This window comes from Acomys russatus, chromosome 30, assembly GCF_903995435.1.
Source record: "Acomys russatus chromosome 30, mAcoRus1.1, whole genome shotgun sequence".
In the NCBI taxonomy this organism is placed as follows: domain Eukaryota; kingdom Metazoa; phylum Chordata; class Mammalia; order Rodentia; family Muridae; genus Acomys; species Acomys russatus.
Window position 1 is genome coordinate 10853944 of NC_067166.1, and position 26167 is coordinate 10880110.

Here is a 26167-nt window from a genome sequence, read left to right on the forward strand (position 1 = left end):
AAGACAGGGAAGGAGAAGGCTGATCAGGGTCATGGTATGATGCGGACAGAAGAGGCTGAAATATGAACGGATGCCCACGGGTCTTCGTGAGACAGCCAGCCATTCCACGGGCATTATAAGGCCTGACACGCGCAAGCCTCCGGGTCTTGACACAAGAAGACACCCATATCAGAACTCAGCATTAGAAATACTATTATTAATATTAGCAATCAAAGGGACCCCTCAAGTATTTTAAAGAGAACTGTTATCTAAAAAGGATGGGTAAAGAAAAAGATATGATTAGTTTGAAATGTAAACTTTGTTGGTAACTTTATCTGTATCATCAGATCTTAGCCTTTTAATTAGAAGCATCAGTGTGGGATGTGACAGGCATGCCAGGTTGGGCGGGGGGGGGGGGGGGGGAGGCTTGGCTTGAGAATTCTACAGCATCTTTTAAAACCGTATTAACAGCTGTGATTCAAAGGCAAGAAATGACGTCACATCAAAGGCAAGAAATGACGTCACAGATATAGGAGAGCACAGAACGTACCTCACAGACCCACCTATTGATTGGAAGGGTCCTTTAAGGCCTCTTACCAGGGTGTTGTCCCCGCTGGAGCTATTCCAGAGCCGCATTCGGTTATCTGTGCCAATGGTGAGCAGGTGAAGCCCGTCACTTGTAAAACATAAGCCATTAACTTTCCCATTGTGAGCAGTGTTGGCTGCAGAGAAAACACATTCAGTTTATATTTTTCTGTGTTAGCATGTATTTAAAAACATTAAAGAGCCACTGAGGAGAGTACCTGAACAGCCAAAGCTACACAGAGAAGCCCTGTCTTGAAAAACAAAAATCAAAAGAGAGAAAACAAACAAAAAAGAATAACTAATGAATTACTTAAAACTCAAGTTGACCATACTTAAAATTAACCAACCTTTAGATTCTATGAACGCAATAAGCTACACTAAAAGAACCATGAATACAGAATACTTTTTCAGTAAGTAAACTGTACTATGAAATTCAATTTATTATTAACAGTTTAATACCAAAACTTTAAGCAGCCCTTTAATATATTTTCCTTCAAACTGAAAATCACTGGACAAAGTATTAAAAACCTACAATGGCAGTGCATGCCTATAATCCTAGCACTTTGAAGGCGGGGGGGGGGGGGGGGGGGGGGGGGGGGCGGTCATTTGTTTTAGGCTAAGCTGGGTTCAATCCCCAGCATTACCAAGAGAAAAAAGAAATAAAGAAAAGAAAGGAAAATATCAAAAGTTTATCAGAAAAAGGAAAACTGTTCTAGTCTCAATAAAAATTTATATCACTTTTAAATTGAAAAAAACAAAAAAACTTAAGGAGCTACTCCTTTTTACCCCACATTCATCCTATATGCTCCTAGTCAAGGATGAACGGACACTGCTACCCAGGAATTAAATCCCAAATGAAACAATTGAGCTGCAATGTCACAGGGATTGCACCTGACTTACAATTGCCACAACTTGTAGTTTGTCTGGCAACACAAAAGCACAAAACATCACTATTTCTTTAATCTACTGTAACTTTTGTGTAAAGTTGAATTTGCACAGTTGTTCTTAGTGAAAAATATTTGCAAACCAAGTTAACGAGACGTTTTTATGTTTGAAGCTCTGGAGGCAAAAGCAGTCCACACAGTTATTTACATCTTGGGAGAAAGAAAACCACAGGTGAGGTTGATTTGGAAACTGACTCACAGTGAATGCCATTTATAAAAATTAGTTTTTCATTTGTTAACATGTATTTATTATTTTATTTCAATTTAAAACCCACCATAAGAACCGTTACTGTATTTCTATATAATTACCTGATTCAACAGCTTGAGACTTTTTCCCATTATGTTGATCAAGAGTAAACAAGCATCCTGATGCTCTCCTCACATCCCATAATTTTACTCTACTGTCAGCACTGAGGGGGAAAAAAAAATCTTACATTGACCTATGTAGCTAGGATAATAACTCCACTCTTTGCCAGCTTGAACATGAGACTTCACTCTATTAGCACAAATATATTCCTACAATTGTACTGTATTTTTATTTTCAACAAATATTCATTACTCAGTAGCACATAAAATAGTGAAAAGATAGCAAAGAAAGGTGAATTTTCTTATCAGATCACAAGGACAAAATTCTGCTTTTCTCCAAGGTCCTATCACACTAATTGGGACATAATTCTGTTATTTCTCAAATGCCATCTACACCATCAAGCTTCTGAGGAATCCCACTGTTTAAGCATTTATTCACCATCAAATTAGGATTTCTATCTTTTTATATTAAAAGTTTGCAAAGAAGATACATAATGAAGACATTCTAGTTTCACTTCTTTTTGTGATAAAAAAAAAATCTCTGCTAGAAAACTGCATTTAATACCTTCTAGAACCTAGACACTTTACTTTCTTTTAGTTCAAACAATGGAAAAGACAGATTATGTATCAATTTCTCCTTTAAAAACCACCCAGTGATAACATGTACTTGCAATCAGATTCCTTTATCAAGTCTTCATAAAGACTTTGATATTATTTACAAACTCTTTATTTTATACTTATTTACATGTGCGCACATGTGTGCATGCATGTGCATGTGTGTACATGAGTACAAGGCAAATGTCACAGGACAACTGAGCGGGTTCTCTCCGCCATGGCAGGCTTGGCAGGAGGCATCTTCACCATTAAGCCATCTTGCCAGTCCTAGACTGTCTTTTGATAGCTACAGTCTAGACATCAGTGTACCTCAGAGATCACATACTTTTACCTCCTGAGATCACTGACCCTCCTACAACTTTTTGTATATGTGATTTTTCTTTCCTTTTAGCAGGGCTCCACAACTTTCATATGTTGAGGTACTTTCCTTTAAACATCAAAGCTCATTGTCTGTGTCATGTGATGTTTGGATTTCTGTGGCTTGGTATAGCTGTAGTGTTGTAAATGTAACTTTTATTCTCTCGACTCAGTCGTTGTCTCAGAGGCTTACTGCCTCCTTCTGCTAACCTAGGCCTAGTCCTGGAAGCTTCTACCCTCTGTACAATCTAACCTAGGCCTAGAATGTTTTCAGCCTCTGAGACTTCCTGCTTAATAAGCTCACCCTTACTTGTTCTTTCTGAGCTCTGGGCTGGCTGGTTCAACTCAGCTGTTCTGGCTCAAACTCTTGCCCAGCTGACTTATTTAATCTCGCTTCTCTCTCAGCCTGGAATTGTTCTGCTTAGCCTCAAACTAATTTAGCAATCTGCTCTAATCTTTTGGCTTCTCCTAAGTTCTCTCCCTGAAACCCATCTCTCTATTGCTGTCCTGGTAAAACTGCCTCTTAAGTAGCTTCTTTTTCCTCTCTCTTCTCATGAGAGTTGGGCGTATCCTATTCTGTCAAATCTTCTCTGATTTGACACCTTTTCTTCCACTCAGTTACACATCACTTTCAAATTTGGGTGCTTCCATCTACAAACTAACTTTACCTTCCTTTGGGATTGAAGGCATGTACCGCCATGCCTGGAACTAATCTTTTCTTTACCTAATACTTGCACTATACCAGGCTGGCCTTGAACTCAGATCTGCTACCCTCTATCTCCTGGATTAAAAATGTGTTTGTATTCCAGGCGGATCACACAGATCTAGAAGATCTCTGGATGATCTCGTGCCAGTGGAGTCACATAGACCTAGAAGGTCTTTGGATGTGATCTCTTGCCAGAACAGCCGTGTTGTGAATTAACATTCCTCTACATGTAGTCTCTTCCCGAACTGAGCACAGCTGTCCAGCAGTCCTGTGTACTTGTAACCAGCCTCTTTCCCACAGCCTTTCGCTTCATATCTTTACTACCTCACGCTCCAGGGAATACCCCACCCTTACACTGTTGGACCTCGCTAAGGGCAAATAGTCCTGCTCTCTTCTTGTACTAATTATTGAAGCTCTGCTGCTATTAGGCATTTCAGGATGTTCTGCAGGTACTGATCTCTCCTCCTTTAGACTGTCAGCTTTCTGACGTTGAGGTAATTAACCTGTGTCTCTAGTACAATACTTGGAACAGGAAGTAGACATTAAATACTACCAAATTAAATCAACAGATATTAAATATTAACAAATTAAATCAATGGATAGATTAGATGGGTTAAAGAAACTGAAAAAAAGACACCCTTAAGTGAGTAGTGCTATATTTCAGTGTAGGAAAATAACGCATAGTTTTACTAGCAGTTCGAGAGGATTCATGTCACTGCAGAGATTCACCTGCTTTCCCTTTGTTGTACAAGGTGAATGCCTTCAAGATGGCTAACTATACACAGGAGGGCACTGGGAAGGCTGTTCAACACATTAGGCCTGCATGCAGCATGGGCATGAGGACCTGAGTGCAGGTCCCTGGCAAAACCCAGTGCAGCTGTGTACTTCTGTAATCCCGTGCTGGGGACACAGAAACAACCCAGCCAGGAACTGTGTACTTCTGTAATCCAGTGATGGGGACACAGAAACAACCCAGCCAGCAGCTGTGTACTTCTGTAACCCAGAGCTGGGGACACAAAAACAACCCAGCCAGCAGCTGTGTACTTCTGTAACCCAGAGCTGGGGACACAGAAACAACCCAGCCAGCAGCTGTGTACTTCTGTAACCCAGAGCTGGGGACACAGAAACAACCCAGCCAGCCTACCTGAACTGACGAGCTCAAGGCTCTGTCCAGAGCATCTCAGTAAATACAGAGGAGGGTGACAACCCCAGTGTCACCCCCTGGCTTATATGTGCACCTGCACACATACCACATGCATACAAAAGATGCAAAGGAAATTTTTTCTTGCTGATATAAATTAAAATTTGTTTTTAGGTACTAACAACTATATATGACAAAATATGTATCTTATGAAAATGCAATCTTACAAAAGGCTTCTAATGACTAATATTAATAGCAAAACTTTACCTTGCTGTTGCCAAGATATACTCATAGCGTGGTGACCAGGAAACTGCCAATATTTCTTGTCTGTGACCTGCACATACAAATGTATTAAAATTCTAATAAAATATTTTTAAAAAATAAAAAAATAAGGATCCAATAATTTTGCCTGACTCATTAAACAGCAAGCATAAATAGTAATGACTAGAAATGATCACTTCTTAGACTTGCAGTGTCTGTGTTTAAATACTAATGTGAGATTTGTGAAGAGTTTTTAACCCAGGACTTTTAATATAAAAGGATGGGCTTCAGCTTTGGAAGAAATACAATTACTAATTTGTATCAATGAGTGCACATATCTGAATCATCTGTCTTATAATAGAACGACATGGCAATAAAACATAAACAGTTTAAAGAAATAAGAGCACTTTACAATTTCTTATAAAGTTATAACAAAAAAGAAAAAGCTCGTGGGGGGGGGGGAGGAGGCATTTTTACCAATTCTGTTCTCAGAAAACACAGATGATAAATTCTCAGAATAGGTTTACCTAAAAGAATTACTCACGTTAGACATTTTCATCTGCTTAACTTTTTAATCAATAGAAATTACTGATAATATAAAAATGCTACCCATTGGGCTGGAGAGGTGGTCGAAGGTTAAGAACCTTGTTGCTCTTGCAGAGAACTGGGGTTTGATTTTCCAGCAAGCACAAGGCAGCGCAAGACTGTGACTCCAGCTGCAGAGGAACTGACCTCCTCTTCTGACCTCCAAGAGCGTCAGGCAGCTCATGGTGCATGCACACATGCAAGGAAAACACTCACACACATAAGACAGTAAACCTAAAATAATAAGCTACCCATAAGTTTTTCTGGTACATTTATGATGTTTCTCAGAGATGAATAAAAGTGTGTATTTCTGAATTATATTCCAGTATTTCATTGTTTAGAATTAGATGAAGCAATATAGATAAAAATTAATAAAACTATTTATATTAATATACTTTCCTAAAAATATTGCTTTAATGCTTTTTCTAAAACATTTGTACTGAGGAGAAAAGATATTTAAATATTAAGAACAAGGCTTCCTCATTAGCCACAGTGTCAAACCGTAGTCACAAGGCATGTCTAGTGACGTAAGTTTCATTACTTGTTTTAAATGAAGGCTTTGAGCTGGATTTTCTATTTTCCATATCCCTGAGTTTCCCTTGCAGTCACTGTTCACATTGATGTCTCAACAGTTCAGTTTTCCAAGAATAACGCACAGAAGGACTTTTATTTCTGTTGACTTAACAACTAGCACAAAATGCATCAGTTATGTCATTTACAAAGGACACATTGTTACTGATATTTCTTTCCACTGAGCAGCTTACTCAAAGTAGTAGTTGTTCTAAATTTAAAAAAAAAACAAAAAAACCCAAAAACAAAAAACAAAAAACTTACCCTGTAGAATGTGAGAACAGGACCCAGACTTTAGGTCACAAAGTTGTACCTTGGGTCCTCTAGTACCAACTGTTAAGAAAAAGATGAAAAGGTTTTATGTAATATTTATTATATAGTATTAAAAAAATCTCAGCAAACTGTCACTAAGAATCACAACATTTTCATTGTGTCTACACAGAAATATTAAGTGTATGCCACAATACATTTACAAACATCTAAACAGTCTTTATTCACAGCAGAACTGTGTGTCCACTGCCTGTTCTCCCCTCAGAACAGTACAGATCTGTACTGGTGTAGGACTGTGCAGAGACGAGGGGTAACTTCAGAGAACATCATGAGGGAGCCCCTATCATGTGCACATAGCAGTCTAAGTGTGTGTGTGTGGTTCCTTGCCACTCCACACAGGAAAACACTCATCGTCAACAGCTCAGCTGTCCCAAGCCGGTGCTCTCGCCATTCCTTCATTGCTGGAAACAGCTGCACAGCCAGTGTGGCCAGGCTGACGGATCCTGAAGGTCACCTAGTACCTGGCTCTGAGAAATGAAGCCGCTGCTTCTTGGCCGGCTGTGAGGAGACTCACGCAATGCCAGGAATAATGCAGTCATGGGCACTGGATGCCTGATAGTTGGCTAACATTTTTTCTTGTTTTTATATATATATATATATATATTTTTTTTTTAAATATATATTTTTTGTTGTTGTTGCAGGATGTATATAAATGCCCATTTGCTTTCAATCACAATGTTAAAGACAAAGAAGTTTTCCTTTTATTGTGCTTGGAATTTCCTTTTATTGATAGCTTGGAAAAGCTATCAAATTTTTTAAATCACATTTATTTATTTATTTATTTATTTATTTATTTATTTATTTATTTATTGTGTGTGTGTGTGTGTGTGTGAGAGAGAGAGAGAGAGAGAGAGAGAGAGAGAGAGAGAGAGAGAGAGAGAGAGAGAGAGAGAGAGGAGGGACACATGCCAAGTCAGAGGACAACCTGCTGTAGTCAGCTCTGTCCTATCACGTGGGTTCCAGGGATGAAATTCTAGGCATCACACTTGGCAGCAAACAGCCCTACCCTCTGAGCTACTTGGCCAGTCCAAGCTGCCATATTTTGTTCATATAAAATACCTGAGAGATTAGTGATTTAAAAGAACTCCCAAGGGAACAGACATAGGCTTTCCAAAAGAAGCAAAGCACAAGAAAAAAAGAGGGGGAGAGAGAGAATCTCACAGTCCTTGAATCTTAGCTGCTAGCATGTGCTTCAGTGATTTAACTAGCATAGTGTTTAAAGTAATCATTACCTGGGTTAAAGTTTTTCTGTCGAACTTTACTAACTCTAAAATGGGAGAGTTGTACATATGCTAAAAGGCAAAGGACATGCACCCACCTGCTACCAGACAGTGCTTGGTGGCTGCTGGGGACATGTGATGACTGTAAACAGTTTCCTCAAAATGAAACACATCTGCCACCTGTTAAGAGAAGTTGAAAACATGTAAAAACCAAAGCAGCAAATCCTCTTTCCCACGTGCTAAACATATTTTTAATTGATTGTTAGCAATTTATTAACTAAAACATAAATAAAGGAGAGACAGGCTTCTGGCTCAGCATCCCTCTCTGGCAGGCTGGTGTCTCCATCAGTGAGCTGGCTCTGCCTCTCAGCGCCACCTGGCCTCAGTTTCCATACATACCACGATGCTAGCCACACACACTGAAGCCACAAGCCACAGTAGTCTGTAACCACAGTATCTCCTTTTGGCTTTCTTCACCATCTTCTCTAGACCTCTTGAGCAAGCCCAGAATCCCTAGCATTCCTTCCTGTCCATGCCTTTTCCTCTCCAGCTGGGGCCGTCACGTGCAGCACATCAATGCCACTCTCTGTTTACTGCTACCCCCCTTGTCAAGACCTTCCTGCTTCGAATCTACTGCCCCATCGACGTACAAAAGCTCGTAAGATTTCTGTGCAGTGCCAATGAGTAAAGACAGTCAGACATCTCTGCTATATCAAGCAGCCATCAGCCATGACGCCTATGTTCTAACAGCACCTTAGTTACAAGACGACATCTGAGTCGCAGCTTACTCTAAGTCAGTCTCAGGTGAAACCCTGCAGCGGGCAGACAGGTGTCACTAGAAGACCATTCACTGCGAGCAGGCTTTGCTAACAGTCTACAGTGCACCATTTCACTACACTAGTCTGCAGTATGCTGCAGCATGCCCAGCTCTCTTCACTGTCCACAAACATCCCTACTCAATCATAACAGGTGATCAGATCTTTTCCTTCAAAGAGAAAATAAAAGCCCCTGAAAGCAGGAATCTCCCATCATCTGCAGCCAATCACTTTTGCTTACGCTTCTGTTCTTCGCTTCCACCATGGATGCGGTCCTTCCTGACTCCACAAGCTAACCTCTCTGCTTGGGTTCAGATCCCCTCCAGGGGCAATCTCAATCTGCACATTAGCTATGGATTATCCTGAACTACTGTCCTTACTGCTTCGTTCCCAGCAGCACCAAAAGCTAAGTCTTCTTAACATCTATTCCACAGGACAGAATAAACAAAGCCTTTACCCCATCATCCCTCAATTTTATTTCTTCCCCTTCATATAAATTTAATCACCATTTCTTTTTAAAAATTATTTAATTCTATTTTATGTACATTGGTGTTTGCCTCAATTCATGTCTGGTGAGGGTGCCAGATCCCCTGGAACTGGAGTTATAGACAGCAGTGAGCTGTCATGTGGGTGCTGGGAATTGAACCTGGATCTTCTGCAAGAGCAGCCAGTGCTTTTAGCCACCAAATCATCTCTCTAGCCCCACTTAGCATTTCTTAACTCACTGCAATCTGAGTTTTCTCCCCCACTATTCTAATTTACACTACTCTTCCTCTATCACTGATGGCCTTGCTATTCTATTTGGTTTGCCAACACGCTTAACACAGCCATTGACCCCATTGTCCTTGAAACAGTCTTTTTCTCAGGCTTTCAGGCTAGAGATGTGCTGGATGTGCCCCTTACTCTCAGGCCACTCCTTTCCATTATTTTGCAGCATTTGTTGCCACTTCTTTTGTCCTAAAAGCCCTGGTCATTCCTAGGGTTTTGTTTATGCAAACTTCTTCTCTTCAACTGAATGTCACTAACTCATAAACCTCTATTTTCAGTGTAGACCTCACTCCTGAATCGGATCCAAATACATCAGCTCCTGGATTATCTCCACACTTCCTACAAACCCCTCAATCATAATAAATCACCTTATTCGCATTGCAGAACCCAGGAACCATTCTTGTGTTTTTGTTGTTGCTGCTCTGAGATAGGTCTTGCTCTATAGCCCAGGCTAGCCCTGAGCTCACAAGACAGTCGTCCAAGCCAGCTTCAAACTCAAGATTCTCCTTCCTTAGCCTCCCAAACGCTGGAATTATAGACATGTACCACCATGGCCAGCTGCTGTTCTGTCTACTAAAAATTATCCAATGCCTGCCTTTTCAGTCTCTTGCTATACATAAAAAAATAAAATAAATGAAACGACAAGAGTGAAACATTTATAAAGCTGAATTTACTTTTATAAATCTTTCTATTCTCTGAGACCCAGCTTATCATATTCTAGACACCTCAGCAGCTTTTCAAACCCTTTAAACAAAACTTTGCTGGTTTTGCCAATGGAGGATTGGATGGGCTACAAGATACTGTGGTCAAAATGGGAAGTCCATGACATGCATTTAATTTTTATCACATACACTGGATTTTATTTTGTTTGTTTTTTGAGACAGGGTCTTACTACATAACTCTGGCTGGCCCAGAACACAGGAACCACCAACTCTGAAGAGATGTCACATTTCTATAGAGAGATTTTACAGGCAGGGAGATATAAAGCTGAGGGGAAAGAGTTGTTTTATACATTGAATTTCAGTAGTTATCATACAATTCTCATATCTACTATCTATTTTTACTAAGCTATATTATAAAAACTCTTTTCCTGCAAGTAATTTTCAAACAATAAAGGTATTTGCTAAGGTTTTGAGTGTTGATTATGTGCGAGGCAAGTGCTAGCTCTTTGTGTGTTGGCTCATTTACCCCTCAAACCATTCCAGAAGGTGCCATCTTTGCCCTCATGTACAGATGAGGGAGCAGAGATGCAGGGTGATTTGGCACTTGCCCACTGTCATAGAACGAATCAGCAGAAGTTAGTTAGGTAGGACAAAGACCCAACCACCTAGCTCTCCCAACCATGCTTCTTTCACAACTGACACAGAACATCTCAGCAAAAAAAACATCCACTATGGTTCACATCCAATTTTCCTTTATCCTACACAGCAATCTGGAAAGGTTTTTAATGTACTTACCTGCAATGTGTTTGTATCCCATACTTTCAGAGTTTTATCAAACGAACTGGATGTGAACATGCCTGTGTCGTGAGGGTACCACTGAACAGTCTCCACACTGTATTTGTGAACATCAGGATGGCTTCTACAAAACAGTGATCAAAACTTACAACTGCTGACTTAGGTGGGTTTCCAATGTATTCTTATGAAAAAGCAGCAGGCGTGGGTAGGAAGATATAGATTGGTACTCGGACATTACACATCCTTGTCCTAGTTGTTCATAAGGGGAGAGAGGATGACTGGACATCTCCAGATTCAGTTCCCACAGTGAGATGTGGAGGCCTGCCTTCTCCTAAGGCGTACTATGTGCTATATCCTACTCCTGTGTTGTAAATAGTGTACATGTGTGCGCGCGCGATGAGGTAAGGGGAAGAGGGCCAACTACATTGGCTTTCTTTCACCTTGGAGGTGGCAGTGGTTTTCCTTACTGAAAGAAATACCTCTTCTGGCTTGGGCTTTCCCTTTCTCAATTACCATTATTAGAACAGAATTAGAGCAGAATGCAATGTGCACACAGCACCATGGGATTCTAAACAATACTGTTTGTCCACAGATATTGGACAGTCAAACATGTGGGTAGCAGTACACAGATACCTTTTGTTTTTTTTTTGTTTTTTTTCCTTTTCTGCTAAAGATTCAAATTCCTCCTATTTGCAGGGACCCTCTGGTTTGTTGAGAGCAAGTACCTACATTCTGCTATAGGAAGCGAGGGACTCTAGAAATTGCCTTTTGCTCTTCTGTGGCAGCACGGCAAAGCTGTGTGGTCTGTCTGGAAAGCTGCTTCTCCAGGTAGGAACGGGAAGCCCCAGGAGAGTGAGCAATGAGTCAAGGCTCAGGAGTCAGACTCACGAGGGTGACATGTTATTTTCAGGCACATTCAGTAAAAACTTTGGTATTAACATCTTCTTAATGCTCAAGAACAAACAAATTAAGTATACCAACAATAAATATTACTAAGTAGCCTATGAGTAACAATGAATTTTACTAAATTCACCTACTAGCAATAACATAATGAATTTTACTAAAATTATTCTTAAAAATGATATTGTAAATATACCCATATTGAAATGCAAAGTTATACTTTTATAGTCTAAACCTAGGAATAAAAGTCATACTAAAATAAAATAGAGACACACAGACATTTACTTATATTACATACTAAAACCTAGCCAGATCACAATTCTTCATAATGTAACATTATATAGCATATGTCAAATATAAGAAACATGTATATATTTCACTATTTAATAAAGATGCTAAATTTTAGTATCAGATAACATCAGATTAGTGACACACACACTTTAATCCCAGCACCACACCCAGGAGACAGAGGCAGGCAGATCTCTGTGAGTCCCAGGCCAGTACTTTAGATTTTTTTTTCTTTTTGGATTAGGGTTGAGAGGGAAAGTGTGTAAATAATGGCTCAAGCCTCTTAAAAGACAAGTGCTAGCCCGTGCTACAGCTCTGGGATGCCCTAAACTGTTGTTATTAATCTTGCTTGCCTACCATTAATCAGATGGCAAGGCATTACTGCTGAAGACACAATAGACCTTGGCTGAAGGACATGGAGAAATCCAGCTGGAACTGCCCGGCAGTCCTCCTCCTAGCCGGCTGGTTTTCAAGGTGTGAGAAGGTGCTATGCAGGCCACTGGGAAGAAAACCTCACCAGTGATGCTACCCAGAAGTGGCCACTGCATGCTACAATACCAGCCTGCCAGGGAAGGTGGTGAGCAGTGGCAAGACTGGACTTGAAGTCTGCTCCATAGAAAGGAATGTGTGCCTAGTACTGCAAAGTTGGTCGAAAGCCCTCGGCTGGAGAGTTCGCAAGCTCTGGGGTGGCACCTACTACAGTTGTCTTGCTACATGGACATGGAGTCAGCTGCCTTCTAAATGTTTCTGTTTATGCCCACAGACTAGGGCTGCCCTTGGCCTCAGAGGAGCTTCTTTCTGCAGGGGCAATGGCCAAAGCAAGGGCTCAGAATAGGTTGAGGTGCTGAGATTCAATGACTGTTGAGTGCTCAGCACTGTGATGCACAGAAGAGGGGGAGAGAGAATGTAGGAGATGAGCACCGGGAAGAGTGCTGTCTAATGTCAGCTAGGCAAAATGGCTGTTGCATGACGTCACAGCAGCCACGGTTATCTACCTAAGGCCTGCACAGGATCACACCAGCCAACACTGCAGCAGGGACAGAAGAGGAGCTCACATGGCTCTATTCCTAGCTAAGGAGCTCCCGGCAACTGATGGAGACTGATGGAGAGGAGCTATTTTTCTAACAGGATGCTGCCCTTGTTTTCACACCCATGAGCATGCCTTCAGCACTATCTGGGCTCAATGAGTTACAACTGAAGAAAACATGAAGTTGGGAAGGGACACGTAGAGGAGGGTATTGAGGGAAATATGTCAAAGGCAGATATGATTAAGGTACATTGCATACATGTATGATAGTGTCAAAGCATAACAAATATTCTATAAAAAGTTCTAGTATGTTTCTTCTGGTTGTTGTTAGTTTGTTTTGAGACAGGGTTTTCTCTATACAGTCCTGGCTATCTGGGAACTCATTATCTAGACCAGGATGGCTTCAAACTCATGAGAGATCCTCCTGCCTCTGTCTCCTGAGTGCTGGGATTAAAGGCGTGCACCACTAAGCCCAGATATCCTAGAATATTTGAGAATATAATAGTCTCTATTATGAATGAATTGTATTTATTTGTGTGTGCCATTGCCCGCATGTGAAGGCCAGTAAACAGCTTGTAAAAGCCAGTTCTCCCCTTCTACTGTGTGGGTCTCAGGGACAGAACTAAGGACACCAGGCTTGGTGACAAAGTGCCTTTAACCACTGAGCCACCTAGCTGACCCTGAAATTTTCCTTTAACTATATTCCTTTCGATTTAAACAGTAGTTTTTACAGCTTTCAACATGCCTTAAAAATGTCTAATTATCACAGAAACCTGGTAAGAATGATGGAGCAAGTAAATTTACCTCTAAAACAAAATAAGCTGAGTCTCAGAGAGATTTTCAAAACTTGTGTTTCTAAATGAGTAATATTTATTATATTATAAACACACAATTATAAATCTTAGGGCCACATAACCTAGGGGCCTTCCCCATACTCTGGGAGCATACAGCACGGTGGCTGCTGAGCTCTGCGAGCTTCTCCCTTGTCTCTGTGGCAAAGTCAGCTCAAGAACAGATCAGACACAGGCAGCAAAGGAGCTTTAAACAACCATTATGAAAAAACCTACCAAACAGCCTAGGAAGTCAGGTTTGATTTTGGTTTTTTTGTTTGTTTGTTTGGTTGGTTGGTTTGGTTTTTTTGAGACCGGGTTTCTCTGTGTAGCCCTGGCTGTCCTGGGATTAAAGGAGTTGAGGATACCACCATCACCCTGGCTTAAATCAAGTATTTTAAAGTGAGCAGAGAAGAAAGAAGTGTGTGTGTGTGTGTGTGTGTTGAGAGACTATCAGTATACTTATTAATCCTGTTTTTAATATTTTTCCCACTAACATCAGTTGAAAATGCAATTTGCATTTATAATTAGCTGAAAGATTTAAAAATGAACCTGTACTAAGTGGTATTACAACCGAAGCTACTGAGGTAAACTCTGTAGGGATAGAGCATAGGAGACACCAAAATCTTTTTAAAAATTCACTTGATAGCTGACACAAAAACTGCAGGAAGTCATATGACCAAAACCAAAACAAAACAAAAAAAAACAGAAAACAAAACCAAAAAAAAAAAAAAAAAAAAAAAAAAACCCAAAAAACAAAAAACGACAACAACAACAAAAAAAAAAACAAACCCCCACTGACTTTTGATCGCTTTCAAGAAAGCATCAAGGGACATCTATCCACGTCAGCTGACACCATGCACTTGACTGCCATTTTCATGTTTTGCATCTGATGCAAACAACACTGAACTGTTTGCCTATTCATGAGTTACACTCTGAAATACAAACCTGCCAATGGAACACACTGCTTTACACGTGTAATAGGGCTGTCTGCTGGCGTTCTCAAGGTCATAGAGGACAACCACGCCATCGGAACCACCCGACAACATGCTGGTGACAGAAAAGCCACATTAATCACTGTGAGCAGTCCAGCTGCTGCTGAGTTCAGATCTTCACATACTGACCTATATATGCCCAAAAGTATTAAGAGAGCAAGTTCAGTTAATTCTAACAGACGCCAATAAACTGGACTTTCTCAACATTTACAAAAGCACAAATACAGAAAAACTGAATCCTTCATCATTTCAGGTTTATCTCAATGACTGCAAAAAGACGGCAGAAGGCAGTTACTTCAGAAAGCCAAAGATTACAGTGCGACTCCAGCCTTTAAATCTGTGCTAAGTGAAAACAGAATTAGCCTATTAAGGACAGTAGCTATCTGTCTCTGGGCAAAGTAAACCACCTGTCTCGGCCTTTCAACATTTGAAAAACAGTAACAATGAAGTGGGGGAGGGACGTTTTCTCCTAAGTGTCCAAGCTGATGTGACAGCAAATGGAAGCTAGCTTCTCGTCTCTTATAAATGCATTTATTCCATTCATTTGTTCCAAGCGCCTACAGTGCAAAAGGCACTCTGCTAAAGAACTGTGGACAACACAGGCATGCTCCCTGACCACCTGGAAGGTGGCCATCTAGCAGGAGAGACCTGCATTTGATCTCACAAACTGTAAGTTGTAATTGGGACCACCGTGGCAATAAGCTCCTTTTATTTTAGCTTAAGCTCCAAGGATGGTATTCTTGGTTATAATACTTAAACTGGTACCTGAAGGTGGAAGAGAAAGTAGCCAGCAAGGTGTGGGAAAGGCACACTCTAGAGACTGAAGGGATAGACTGCTGAAGTGTGAAGGGAGACAGGGGAAAGATGAAAGGTCTAAAGCCAGATAGTCTGACTTTTGGTAGCAAAGGGTGCTAAAAGGAAAAAGCTGTCCTTCAAACCAGCCTATTACATTGGTAGAGCCTGTAACAGTTGGATTCAAGAGCTTTGTAAAATGATTTCTAATTAGTAGAAGTAACATGTAATTATATACTTGACAAGAAAAAGTTCCTCATACTAATTCAACTAATTTATAAAGTTAACTGATAAAACATTCTTAGTAGTTGACATGCTTTACGGAGGACCCCTGAATCTACGTAGGACTCCTATTAGCTTGTTCAGACTGTTTGCTTCCTAATTGTGAGTTTGTATTTTTCATAACATTACCTTAAATAACCTTCAAATTTGAAGTTGTAACATTTAACTGACTTCTCCGACAGCCAAATTTTCAGCTGAGATAAAACAACAGGTGGTGAGGCATGAAGTAAATTCAGAGCAAGTCTACAAAAGGGAGGATTTTAATTTCTCCACGTACTATAATACACACTATTTCACATTCAGTATTTTCACTCTTTCTACCCTCATTCAGAGCACCATTCCTTTATATTTTTTACAAGATGAAAATCTCTTTGAATAATGATTTCTTTTGGATCAAACTTAACTGCAAAATCTCAAGACATTCTGAATTTTATTCCACTATTACACAAAATGTAGATACTCAAATAAAGACAGGTGCATCCCATTAGAGCGTTCTTCAGTAAAGTCCAAACAACAGGACCTTTCCCAATCCCAACTCCCTCTCTGTCCCCTCAGTTACTCACTGATACAGTTTTTATGGTAGTCACCGACTGCCTTTTCTGAATACTGCAAATTTATCGCCCCAAAGCGTATCATGAATAAAGGAACTTCGCTTTGAGTTGCTTTAAATGAATACAGACCTTCGGTTGGCCTTTGTGTGTCTCTGCTCCCTTGACCTGTTCTGTCTCTTGTGACCTGGCAAAAACCAGGTCATTTGCTCTGCAATTTGGAGCTTAGATTTTTCAACTAAATTGAGAATAATCTCTACTTATAATTGGTCTCTTTAGTGTGAAGCGGTATCAGCAGCCAAATCACTATGTAGATCCACAGTTATACATTTACATAAATATTGCTATTTTCTAGAACTAGTGGTCATCAACCCTCACATTTCTGTCCCTCTGATTTTAACTCAGTAGAATACCAAAAAAAGCTAATGAGTACTGTGCTCCAACAATTCCTGCATACCATGGAGCAATGTCTGCCTTTTGCACTTTGAAAATCAGTTTGAGTAGATGTAAAAGGCTTAATTCTCTGAGTGTTTTAAATTTAAAAAAATTCTTTTTCTTCCTTTGGGCAAAAATCCCAAAGTAAAATTCTAGTGAGTGTGATCCACTTTCTTATACACCACAGCTGTAGATCTTACTCCAAGTAAAAAGTTTTATTAAATTATAGTTCCATATTCATTCTGCTTACTCCTGTCACATGCAGCTTAGGTCTTCTTGGCCTTTATTCTGTCAGTCTGTCTGACTGACTAGCTCCACAGCCTGTTCTTTTCTTTTTGGAGGGTTAGTGCTGGGATTGAACCTGTGTCCTCACACACGAGAGGCAAGCATGACACCACTGAGCTACGACCAGTCTTGACCTTCCTGATCTTTAAGTGCTCTCTGCTTTTCGCCTTCTATTTCATCTGCTTGTGTTCTCATTTCTGAAATATTTTTCATTTATTTCTAATTTTTCTTGGTTTCAATAACCTCATTTCTGAGATTTTTCTCATTTGAATTTACATTATTCTTTCATGGATTCTACCTTTTAAAATTTAGAGGGAAGGCTGGAGAGAGCGCTCAATTAGTAAAATGTCTGCCACAGAAGCACGACATGTACAGACTCCTCAACACACACACACACACACACACACACACACACACACACACACACACACTGACACACAATAAGCAGACTTTTTGTTAGTTCTGGAATATTAGATTAGCATTCTCACATTTTATGGACAACCTGTCCAGTATGATGTCACTGTCTCTTAGCTCTTACATCCTGTGTTCTATTTTTGCACGTTTTCCCTATCCTTTCAGAATACAGTCTGGATTTAGAATAACATTTAAACTTTCATCTTCAGAAAAGCCCTCCTTCTAAAGTATATTTTCCTTCCTTTTGATAAGACACTTTTAATAAGAGAGTTTCTGATTGTGTTCACGTTCTAAACTTCCTTGGGCGTCCTCTCCCTCTGTGCACACTGCGCCAGACTCTCAAGCTGGCTCTATTCATCAGCGTGGGGCTCTGCTCCTCATGGAGCTTTGGCCTGTTAGTTCCCAGGAGTGACTACGGGGCCAGGCTGAGCGCCTTCCAGTCTCGGGTGGGCCTCGAACTCACCTGTAAGTGCTGTGTGACATGACTCCTGGGGCAGCTGCTGCAGTCAGATTGGCCTGATTCTGGCTCACCTGCTGGTCTCATGGAGTTGCCAGCGTGATCAGCTCCTCTCTCAGCTTCTGCTGACTACCCTCCCCCACATGTGCATGCTGACAGCACGCAGATCTTGCAGCCATCAAGGTTTGCTTCCACTTACTCATAATTTGGGATTTGTGTGGATACTTCATGACCTGGTGACCTTCAAGGAGTGATCCTCTTGCCTTCATCTCCTGGGATTACAGCTGTTTGTCGCCATATGCAGTCTTTGTGGTAAACCCAGGAGTGTGTGCATGCTAGGCAAGCACTATGCCAACTGAGCTACATGCTCACACCTGCTGTGTTTTTTGTTTTTTTCAAACCAGGTACTATAAATGCATTATCAATGTAAAATGAACCATTACTTCCAGAGTTGCTCTTTAACATTGAATTTTGGTATTTACAATAATGTAAGATATTTTTTTAATTAAAATAACTGTCAAAAGTTTTCCTTTGGGTTTATTTATTGCATGAAAAATGTAATCATTACTGAAATTAAACAAATATCTATTTGGTACCCGATATGAATATTATTTAACTATAAGGTTAATATTCTGCTAATCATGACCACAATAAAGAGGTAGGGTATTGTTTTTATGTAAAAAAGAAAACTTACAAAAGATGAATAAATTAAAAGAATTTAAAAGAGATACAAATTTTAATTTCATAAAGGTATACAAATGTCTTCTTTGTAATTGAACTTGTTAAAAATAGTTTATGGCTAGTCATCTTAGACTAACGCCTAACCTTGGAACTGAGTCTGCTCCTACCAGCTCTCCGTGTTCTGGCTTTGACTGTGGCCTTTAGTGCTTTTGCTATAGTGTTCATAGTGAATGATATATCAATATAAATTTGAACAATTTACACATACACTGATAAACTTAATGAAAAGAAAATACTTCTTTCTTATACTTATTACAATTTGACATATATTTTCATCTTTATTTCTTCTTGCTACTAAACAGGACTAAACATAGTGTGTCTTAGCAAATGAAGAAATGACCAGCTATAGCTTTGAGCATGTATTAAAGGGAAGGCTGCCGCGCTGCGCGGTCAGACTTTAACTTGATGCACCATGAGAACGTCTTCAGCCTACATCCTTCAGACGTATTTCTCACGCACAGCTGCAGTCCGCCAGTTCTTACTGACTCGGGCAGGTTACACGACCACTGTGCCAGTGGCTGGCTGCAACACTGGGCTCTTTGCCCCATTGGCTCCAATGGCCAAAAGAAATCAGATCTCCTTTGTCCCTTGGGTCTGCATTTATTATATCAATAAGAGTCCCTCAACTGTCTCTGATCAGGAAATATGTTAAGCCCTGAAAAGCTAGGGAAAAGAGAATTACTATGCATCATCTTATACATTTAACAATGTGCTAAAATTACAACTGTTTGCCACACATTTCTTAAATGCTATTATTATGGCAGAAGGTGAAAGTAGAAAGTACAAGTCTGTCAAACCCACCTGGCTAATTTTAATGTAAATAACAACAGTTTACTAAGAGAAAAAAAAAAACTCTAGGGCAACTGCTAAATAGACCATAACAGGAGAAACCACTGTCCATATATGTGTGTGTGTGTGTGTGTGTGTGTGTATACACACATATGTATATATATACACACACATATGTGAGTCTGTTACTGAACTACACCCTCAGCTCACAGCATGACGGGCTTTGAGCCCACATTCCTTGCCACCTTCTTTTCTCCCTCACATTCTGCTCTAGACTGGACCCAGATCTTGTGCATACAAGTCATGTGTTCTGCCACCAAGGTGCGGCCTCCCCCGAAACCTGCCCGTGTGAGCAGTGCAGCATGACAACAGGCTGTACACAGGGGCAATCCAGCTACAGTGCAGCAACTGCATCAAACAACTAACGTGGTTTTCTTAAGGTCTAATGACAAAGGGGCTAAGCACAATCATTCCCACTGAGTAGCTAAGACAGCGGAAAGTGGACAAGTTAGGTAAACTGCACAAGGTCCCAGAGCTGGTAAGTGAGAAACTCAGTAAAGTTGTTTGCTTCCAATTGAGTCTGCCAAACATGTGTCTGCTTCTTACATATCGTTTCCCATTAGACCCCTTGAAAGGAACAGCTGAATTTTAAAAGAGCACTTAAGACACATCCCAGCACTTAAAAGCCTTCTGCATCAACATAAATCCCTGGTTTATTGATTTAACATGAATATATTTATGCCACAGTATTTGTGGTATCGATCTGGCAACATTTTACACATTTGATTTTCTGTTTTTATTTCAAATGAATAAATGCTAGTTCAACAAACGCTACAATTTACAATTTTTTTTCAAGAGTTCTTTTTTTGTTTGTTTTTTGAGACAGGGTTTATCTTGTAATCCTGGCTGTTCTGGACTCGTTTTGTAGACCAGGCTGGCCTTGAACTTACAAAACTCCAGCTGCCTCTGCCTCCTGAGTGCTGGGATTAAAGGCCTGCATCATCACGCCCGGCTATTTTCAAGAGCTCTTTCCTAATCAATCGAGAAGGCAAGGCTTCACTGCCCCTCACTCAGACAGTGAAGACATAACTTACTATCTTCCTTCAACAGGCTCAATGTCAAGAGTGTTGACCCCACTGCCATGGATTCTTTCAACATCTCGGTCTTTGTTCAACTCCAGGCTTAGGACCCTTCAAAAATTAAAAAGAGAAAAGGATAAAACTTAACAACTAGAAATAATTTAACACAAATTCCTTATTTCCCCAAGATTACACAGATCACCACAAATACTGCAGATCCTTAGCTTCTCACCACAATTAAAGGTGTTCATATTTGTAGAGATAAGCCTCTGAGCAAATTACCAACAACTACATGCAAATATCTCACCTGAAACATGACATTAAATAAGAGTGGTTCTCAATCTTCCTCATGCTGTGACCCCTTAGTACAATGCCTCCTGTTGTGGTGACCCACAACCATAAAAGTATTTGCATTGCTTTTTTATAACTATAATTTTATTTTTCTTGTAAATTATAATATAAATATCTGACATGCATGATATGAGACCCCTGTCAAAGAGGTCATGACCCACAGTTGATAATCACCAATTTAAAGCATCAGAGTCCTTAAAAAACGTATCTGTGGATAAACTTTCAGAAAAAGTTTAAGTTCTGGTAAACCTAACTGAGGACACCCAGTGGATAAAAGTTTGAATCACACAATTTAAAAGATTCTCTTAAATGTTTAAGGCTGTAGAAATGCACACTATATCCAATACCACAGTTTAAACAAAGTGAATTATTTTCTTTTTCTCATTAGTGCCTTGATTGTTTTTTAAGCCTCCATTTATCCTTCTGAGCTCTGCCTTGAGCCTAAACATGGTATGACAGTTCTATGTTATGAGAGAAACCAGAGGCCAAATTTGCTGGCTGGAGGACCAAGATGGAAGTTTTAGAAAGTTGAGAAATCATAACAAAGATAAAGATCAGGAAAGGCCACGCCATAAAACACTTTACAAGCTCCGTGACTCATCCTCGAGTGGAATACGCTTGGATCCGATCCTGAACACCTGCAAGACTTTCAAGGCTCAACCAAGTGCCACTTGTCACTGTCTGACCAGTGAGTGGCATGTGCCTGGGGCAGACCTAAAGGGTTTTGAAGCCATAGCCCACAGACAGAGGTAGAACTGCATCCTAAATCTAATCTAGTAAGTTACTGCTGAAACAAAAACATCAGCATTCTTCAAGGAATAAACAAGAACCCTGAGCCTAGTAACAGTGTTCAAAATGTTTAGGATACAATCAACGTTATTCTGCATATGAAGAACCATGAAAATTTCAACTTCCACAGGAAAAGAAAATCCTGAGGAGCCAAAGCTAAGCTAACATGGGCTTTGGACTTATGTGCCAACTAGTTCAAGGCAGCCACAAGGAATGCTTGGGTGTGAGAGTATAAGCAGTCTACACTCTTTAACTTAATGGACTCAGTAGTAGATGGGAACTGACCAAGGAAAGTATTCGTGGACATGAAGATAAAATCATTGAAATTACACAAGCTGACAACACAGTGGGAAAGACTGGGAGAGAGGAGATAATAGAGCTTAAAATAGGACTAAGATTAATGCAACTGGAGCCCAGAAGGAGAAGAGAAAGGACACAGGGTAGGCAAAATATTGGGAAGGAAAAAAAATGACTAAAAATTGACATGAACTTACAAGCTGAATAAGTAAAATGGAGGCTACGTAGAGTAAACTTGGAGAAATCTGTGTCTAGATACATCACAGCCAAATTGCTGCCAGGTAAAGACAGAGACATAAAACAACCAGAAGACGGTCAGTGTATCTATAAAGAACAAATCTATTTGAATGATAGCATTTTCCTTTAAAATCTGTGCAGCCATGGACAAAGAAGAGATACCCTCCCCTCCTCTTGCCCCTTGTCACCTATGGCAGGCAGGAGACTTGGCCCTGGGGTCATGAAAGCAGGAGAGCTGTCCCTGTCCCTCATCAACTGCAGCATTTAGGAGAGCAGGCCCTGCTGGTTGTAGAGCTGACCCTGGTGGCCTGGGGTGCAGGTGAGCTGGCCCTGAAGAGTGTGAGCGTGAGAGAGCCCACCCTGCCTCTTGTCTGCTGTATGGTGGCATCAGAGAGGGAGAGATGCTCTTGGCACCTGTGGCAGGTTGGAAAGCTGGCCCCAACTCGGTCATGAGACTAGGAGACCTGTTCCTGCCCTTCATCTGCTGCAGGACTCAGGAGAGCAGGCCCTGTACCTAACCTGGCCAGTACAGTAGGGCTGACCCTGATGATGGGGCCGGTGGGGGAGGGGAGGTTAGGGGATTGGGACTGAACTGGCCATGGCAACTTGTGCATCTGCATTGTGGCCAAGGGAGAGATGCACCACTCAACTGTAAAAGAGACTTTTATTCACCTGTTTCAATTGCTGTCTGGGAAGCTTACTGTCTCCTCCTGCTAACCTAGTCATAAAAGCTTCTAGCCTCCGTACAATCTAACCTATGCCTAGAATGTTTTCAGCCTCTGGGACTTACAGCTGAATAAGCTCAGCCTTTCTTGTTCTTATTGAGCTCTAGGCTGGCTGGCTCAACTCAGCTATTCTGACTCAAAATCCTCTCGCAGCTGACTGACTTATTTAGCCTGGCTTCTTTCTAGGCTGCTGAATTGCTCTGCTCGGCTTCAAACTAACTCAGCAATCTGCTCTAATCTTCTGGCTTCTCCTCGGGCTTGTTCTCTCAATCAACCCTTCCTCCTTCTGTCTCTGTCTCTACACTGCCTCTTACGTAGCTTCCCTTTCCCTTCTCTTCTCATAGAGTTGGGTGTATCCTATTCTGTCAAATCTTTCTCTGATGCGTCAGCTTTTTCTGCCACTCAATTAGATACCACTTTCAACATGTGTGCTTCCTTCTACACACTGATTTTACCCTCACTGTTTGGGATTAAAGGTGTGTACCACCACGCCTGGACCTAAGCTTTTCTTTACCTGAAATTTATTCTATATCAGGATGGCCTTGAATTCAGAGATCTGCTTGCCTCTGTCTCCTGCCAGATTGCACGGACTTGGAAGATGTGATCTCTTCCCAGAACAGCCATGTTCTGAATTAAAATTCCTCTACACCCAACCCTTGCCGCTTGCCACCTATGGCAGGCAGGAGCTAGCCCTGGTTGTGGGCGATGCAAATGAGCAGCCAGTCCTACAGGACCAAAACTACAGGACCTCCATGACATAGGGCCACAATAGGATTATCTGAGGAGTCCCAGTGAGGTTCCAGTATTCAGAGAGTTGCAGACCAAAGAGTCATTGCAATGAACATTTGCAAGCAAAGCAATGTGTACAAAGGGGTATACTGTGACATACTATAGCTTCCATAACAAGATTTGTTTTTTCTTTATTGGAAGGAGGTTGTGAGGGTGAAGGGCTGGTGTGAAGGGGGGCGGGGAGATGAGTGAGACTGGGGTGCATGATGTGAAATTCACAAAGAACTAATAAAAAGTTAAATAAAATCTATGCAGCCATCAGACGTACTCTCACATCAACTCTTAGCAAGTCGCCTTCAGCTAGAGGGAGGTGAAATAAAAAGGGAAATTGGGATATTAAGAAGGAAAAGATCAAGAGAAACAGTAAATATCTGGAGTAAATAAAGTGTTTTCCTTAAAATATGCTTGATGACTATTTTCCACTCCTCTTTATTCCACTTGTCACCTCACCGCCCCGCACGCCTACCAGGTCTCTCCTAGAGTGACAGCTACCTAACTCGCCTCACTCTTACTTTCAATCAACCTCATTCTTCGAGCAGACGGCAACCTACCATAACTGTGACCTGCGTCTGGTCTTCATACTTTCCCCTACACGCACACGCGGGCCATCCTCATCTGGCTCCTGCCGACTTGCTCATCTTTGCCTAGTTGGTTCTGCCACCCTAACTTCCTGCTCCCGATTCTCACTCGGCACGTAAAGAGGAAAAGGCAAGGCGTGCCTTACCTCCGTGTGGACTGCGCCCTACGCAAGCGAAGAGGGTCCTCCAAACCCAACTGTCGAGCGGACAGAAAACTCAACATCTTGGAGGCACACACCGGCTTGACGACTGGGTGCCGCCATGACAGAACTTAGAACCTGTAATAACAGGGGCTCCCATTGGCCGGTCAGCGGTATGACGTGACCAAAGGAGAGCGGCGTTACTGGGAGGCGCGAGAACGCGGACCTGAGCTGTGGGCGGGGCCCCGCGTGGGAGGGGCTTCTCGTGGGCGGGGCCACCCGGCGAAGGAGAGACTACGGACCTTGAGCTACGCGCTGGCATGGGCTGGTGGCGGGGTGTCCTCCGCTCTGTTTGGGGCGCTGTGTCGAAGGAGGTGAGGGAGCACGTGGGCACGGACCATCTGGGGAACAAATACTACTACATCGCCGAGTACAAGAACTGGAGAGGTGAGAGCGAGGAGCGGCTGCGGGTCTTCACCGCGGGTGGCGGCCGCCGTACTCTTGGGCGGAGTCTTGGGTATCCTGGTCCCTGTCCCGGGTCCTAGTGGCTTGGTCGTTTGCCTTGGGCGATGAAGTCTGAACCAAGTCCTCTAAGATCTTCTAGAGAGACTGGGGAGCCTCGGGAAAGGCTTCGCGCTAGTGCCCAACCTTGATCTTCAGCTCCAGGCTGTCCTGAGAGTTTATCTTTCCCAGTGGCGCTGGGGCTGGGGCTGTCGTCGTCCTTATTTTAAGAATCCTGACACACTGATCCTTTCTAATTAACAGTTCAGGTTTCCTTTCCAGGTAGGCCTCAGAAACTTATGTGTAAAGCTATTTTCAAAAAGTGGACCGAGTTGTTTGGGGAGTTAAGAGATGTACAGTTTTAGCCTGGCTGTGGTGGTTCATGCCTTTAATCCCTGTACTAGGGAGGCTGAGGTAGGTGGGTCTCTTGAGTTCGAGGCCACCCTGGTGTACAGAGCGAGTTCAAGGACAGCTAGGGCTACACAGAGAAACCCTGTCACTGGGGGTAGGCGGCGGAGGAGGAGGTGGTTCCTCTTTCTTTCTTTCTTTTTTTCTCTCTTTCTCTCTTTCTTTCTTTCTTCTTTTTGACACCAGACTACAGAATGTCTTTCACAACTTCTTTTATTTTCCTCTATTGCTCCAGTATAGAAAAGCTCAGACAATGGTTCAGAGGTTAAGAGCACTGCCTGCTCTTCCAAAGGTCCTGAGTTCAATTCCCAGCAACCACATGGTGGCTCACAACCATCTATAATGAGATCTGGTGCCTTCTTCTGGCATACAGGTGTCCAAGCAGGCAAAGCACTCTATACATAATAAATAAATAAATCTTTAAAAAAAAAAAAAGAAAGAAAGAAAGAAAGAAAGAAAAGCTCAGACATGGAAGATGAAAGAAGTTAGTTGGCTTAAGCTCTGACTGGGGCAGCTGAGGGACAAGTCAGTTAGCCCCACCTTGTCTCAGTGGTCTCACATGAAAGACAGAAGTGTCGACACTGGGATGCTTGAAGACCCATACAACCACTGTGTTTTATTCATTTCTCACACATATTAACCATGTTAGATGGTTATGTAATATTACTTAGCTTTTAAAAGACTTATTAATTGTATGTGTACTGCCTGCATGTATGTATGCACACTACGTGTGTATCTGGTGCCACAGAGATTGGAACTGGAGTTCATGATGGCTGTTTAGCCACTGTATGGGTGCTGGGATTTGATCCCGAGTCTTCTGTAAAAGCAGCGGGTGCTTTCAACCTCTGAGC

General features: G+C 41.5%; 2 protein-coding genes across 3 annotated transcripts in view; one reads left to right on the forward strand and one right to left on the reverse strand.

Moving 5' to 3' along the window:
- Positions 1 to 24558, reverse strand: part of Ercc8 (ERCC excision repair 8, CSA ubiquitin ligase complex subunit) — a 38434-nt gene extending 13876 nt beyond the window's left edge. The window contains exons 1-9 of one of the 2 annotated variants that reach the window (XM_051172331.1): positions 24414 to 24558; positions 20517 to 20612; positions 14633 to 14734; positions 10640 to 10763; positions 7698 to 7779; positions 6314 to 6382; positions 4901 to 4967; positions 1818 to 1918; positions 577 to 701 (exon numbers count right to left, since the gene is read on the reverse strand). In XM_051172331.1, coding sequence (XP_051028288.1) covers positions 577 to 701; positions 1818 to 1918; positions 4901 to 4967; positions 6314 to 6382; positions 7698 to 7779; positions 10640 to 10763; positions 14633 to 14734; positions 20517 to 20612; positions 24414 to 24490 — 843 coding nt within the window. In that variant the 5' untranslated portion in view covers positions 24491 to 24558. The remainder of the gene's footprint in view (positions 1 to 576; positions 702 to 1817; positions 1919 to 4900; positions 4968 to 6313; positions 6383 to 7697; positions 7780 to 10639; positions 10764 to 14632; positions 14735 to 20516; positions 20613 to 24413) is intronic. The other variant, XM_051172332.1, reaches the window with a different exon arrangement.
- Positions 24559 to 24683: 125 nt separating this feature from the next.
- Ndufaf2 (NADH:ubiquinone oxidoreductase complex assembly factor 2) overlaps positions 24684 to 26167 on the forward strand; it is a 103957-nt gene continuing 102473 nt past the window's right edge. Inside the window, exon 1 of the mRNA XM_051172376.1 lies at positions 24684 to 24854. Coding sequence (XP_051028333.1) covers positions 24728 to 24854 — 127 coding nt within the window. The 5' untranslated portion in view covers positions 24684 to 24727. The remainder of the gene's footprint in view (positions 24855 to 26167) is intronic.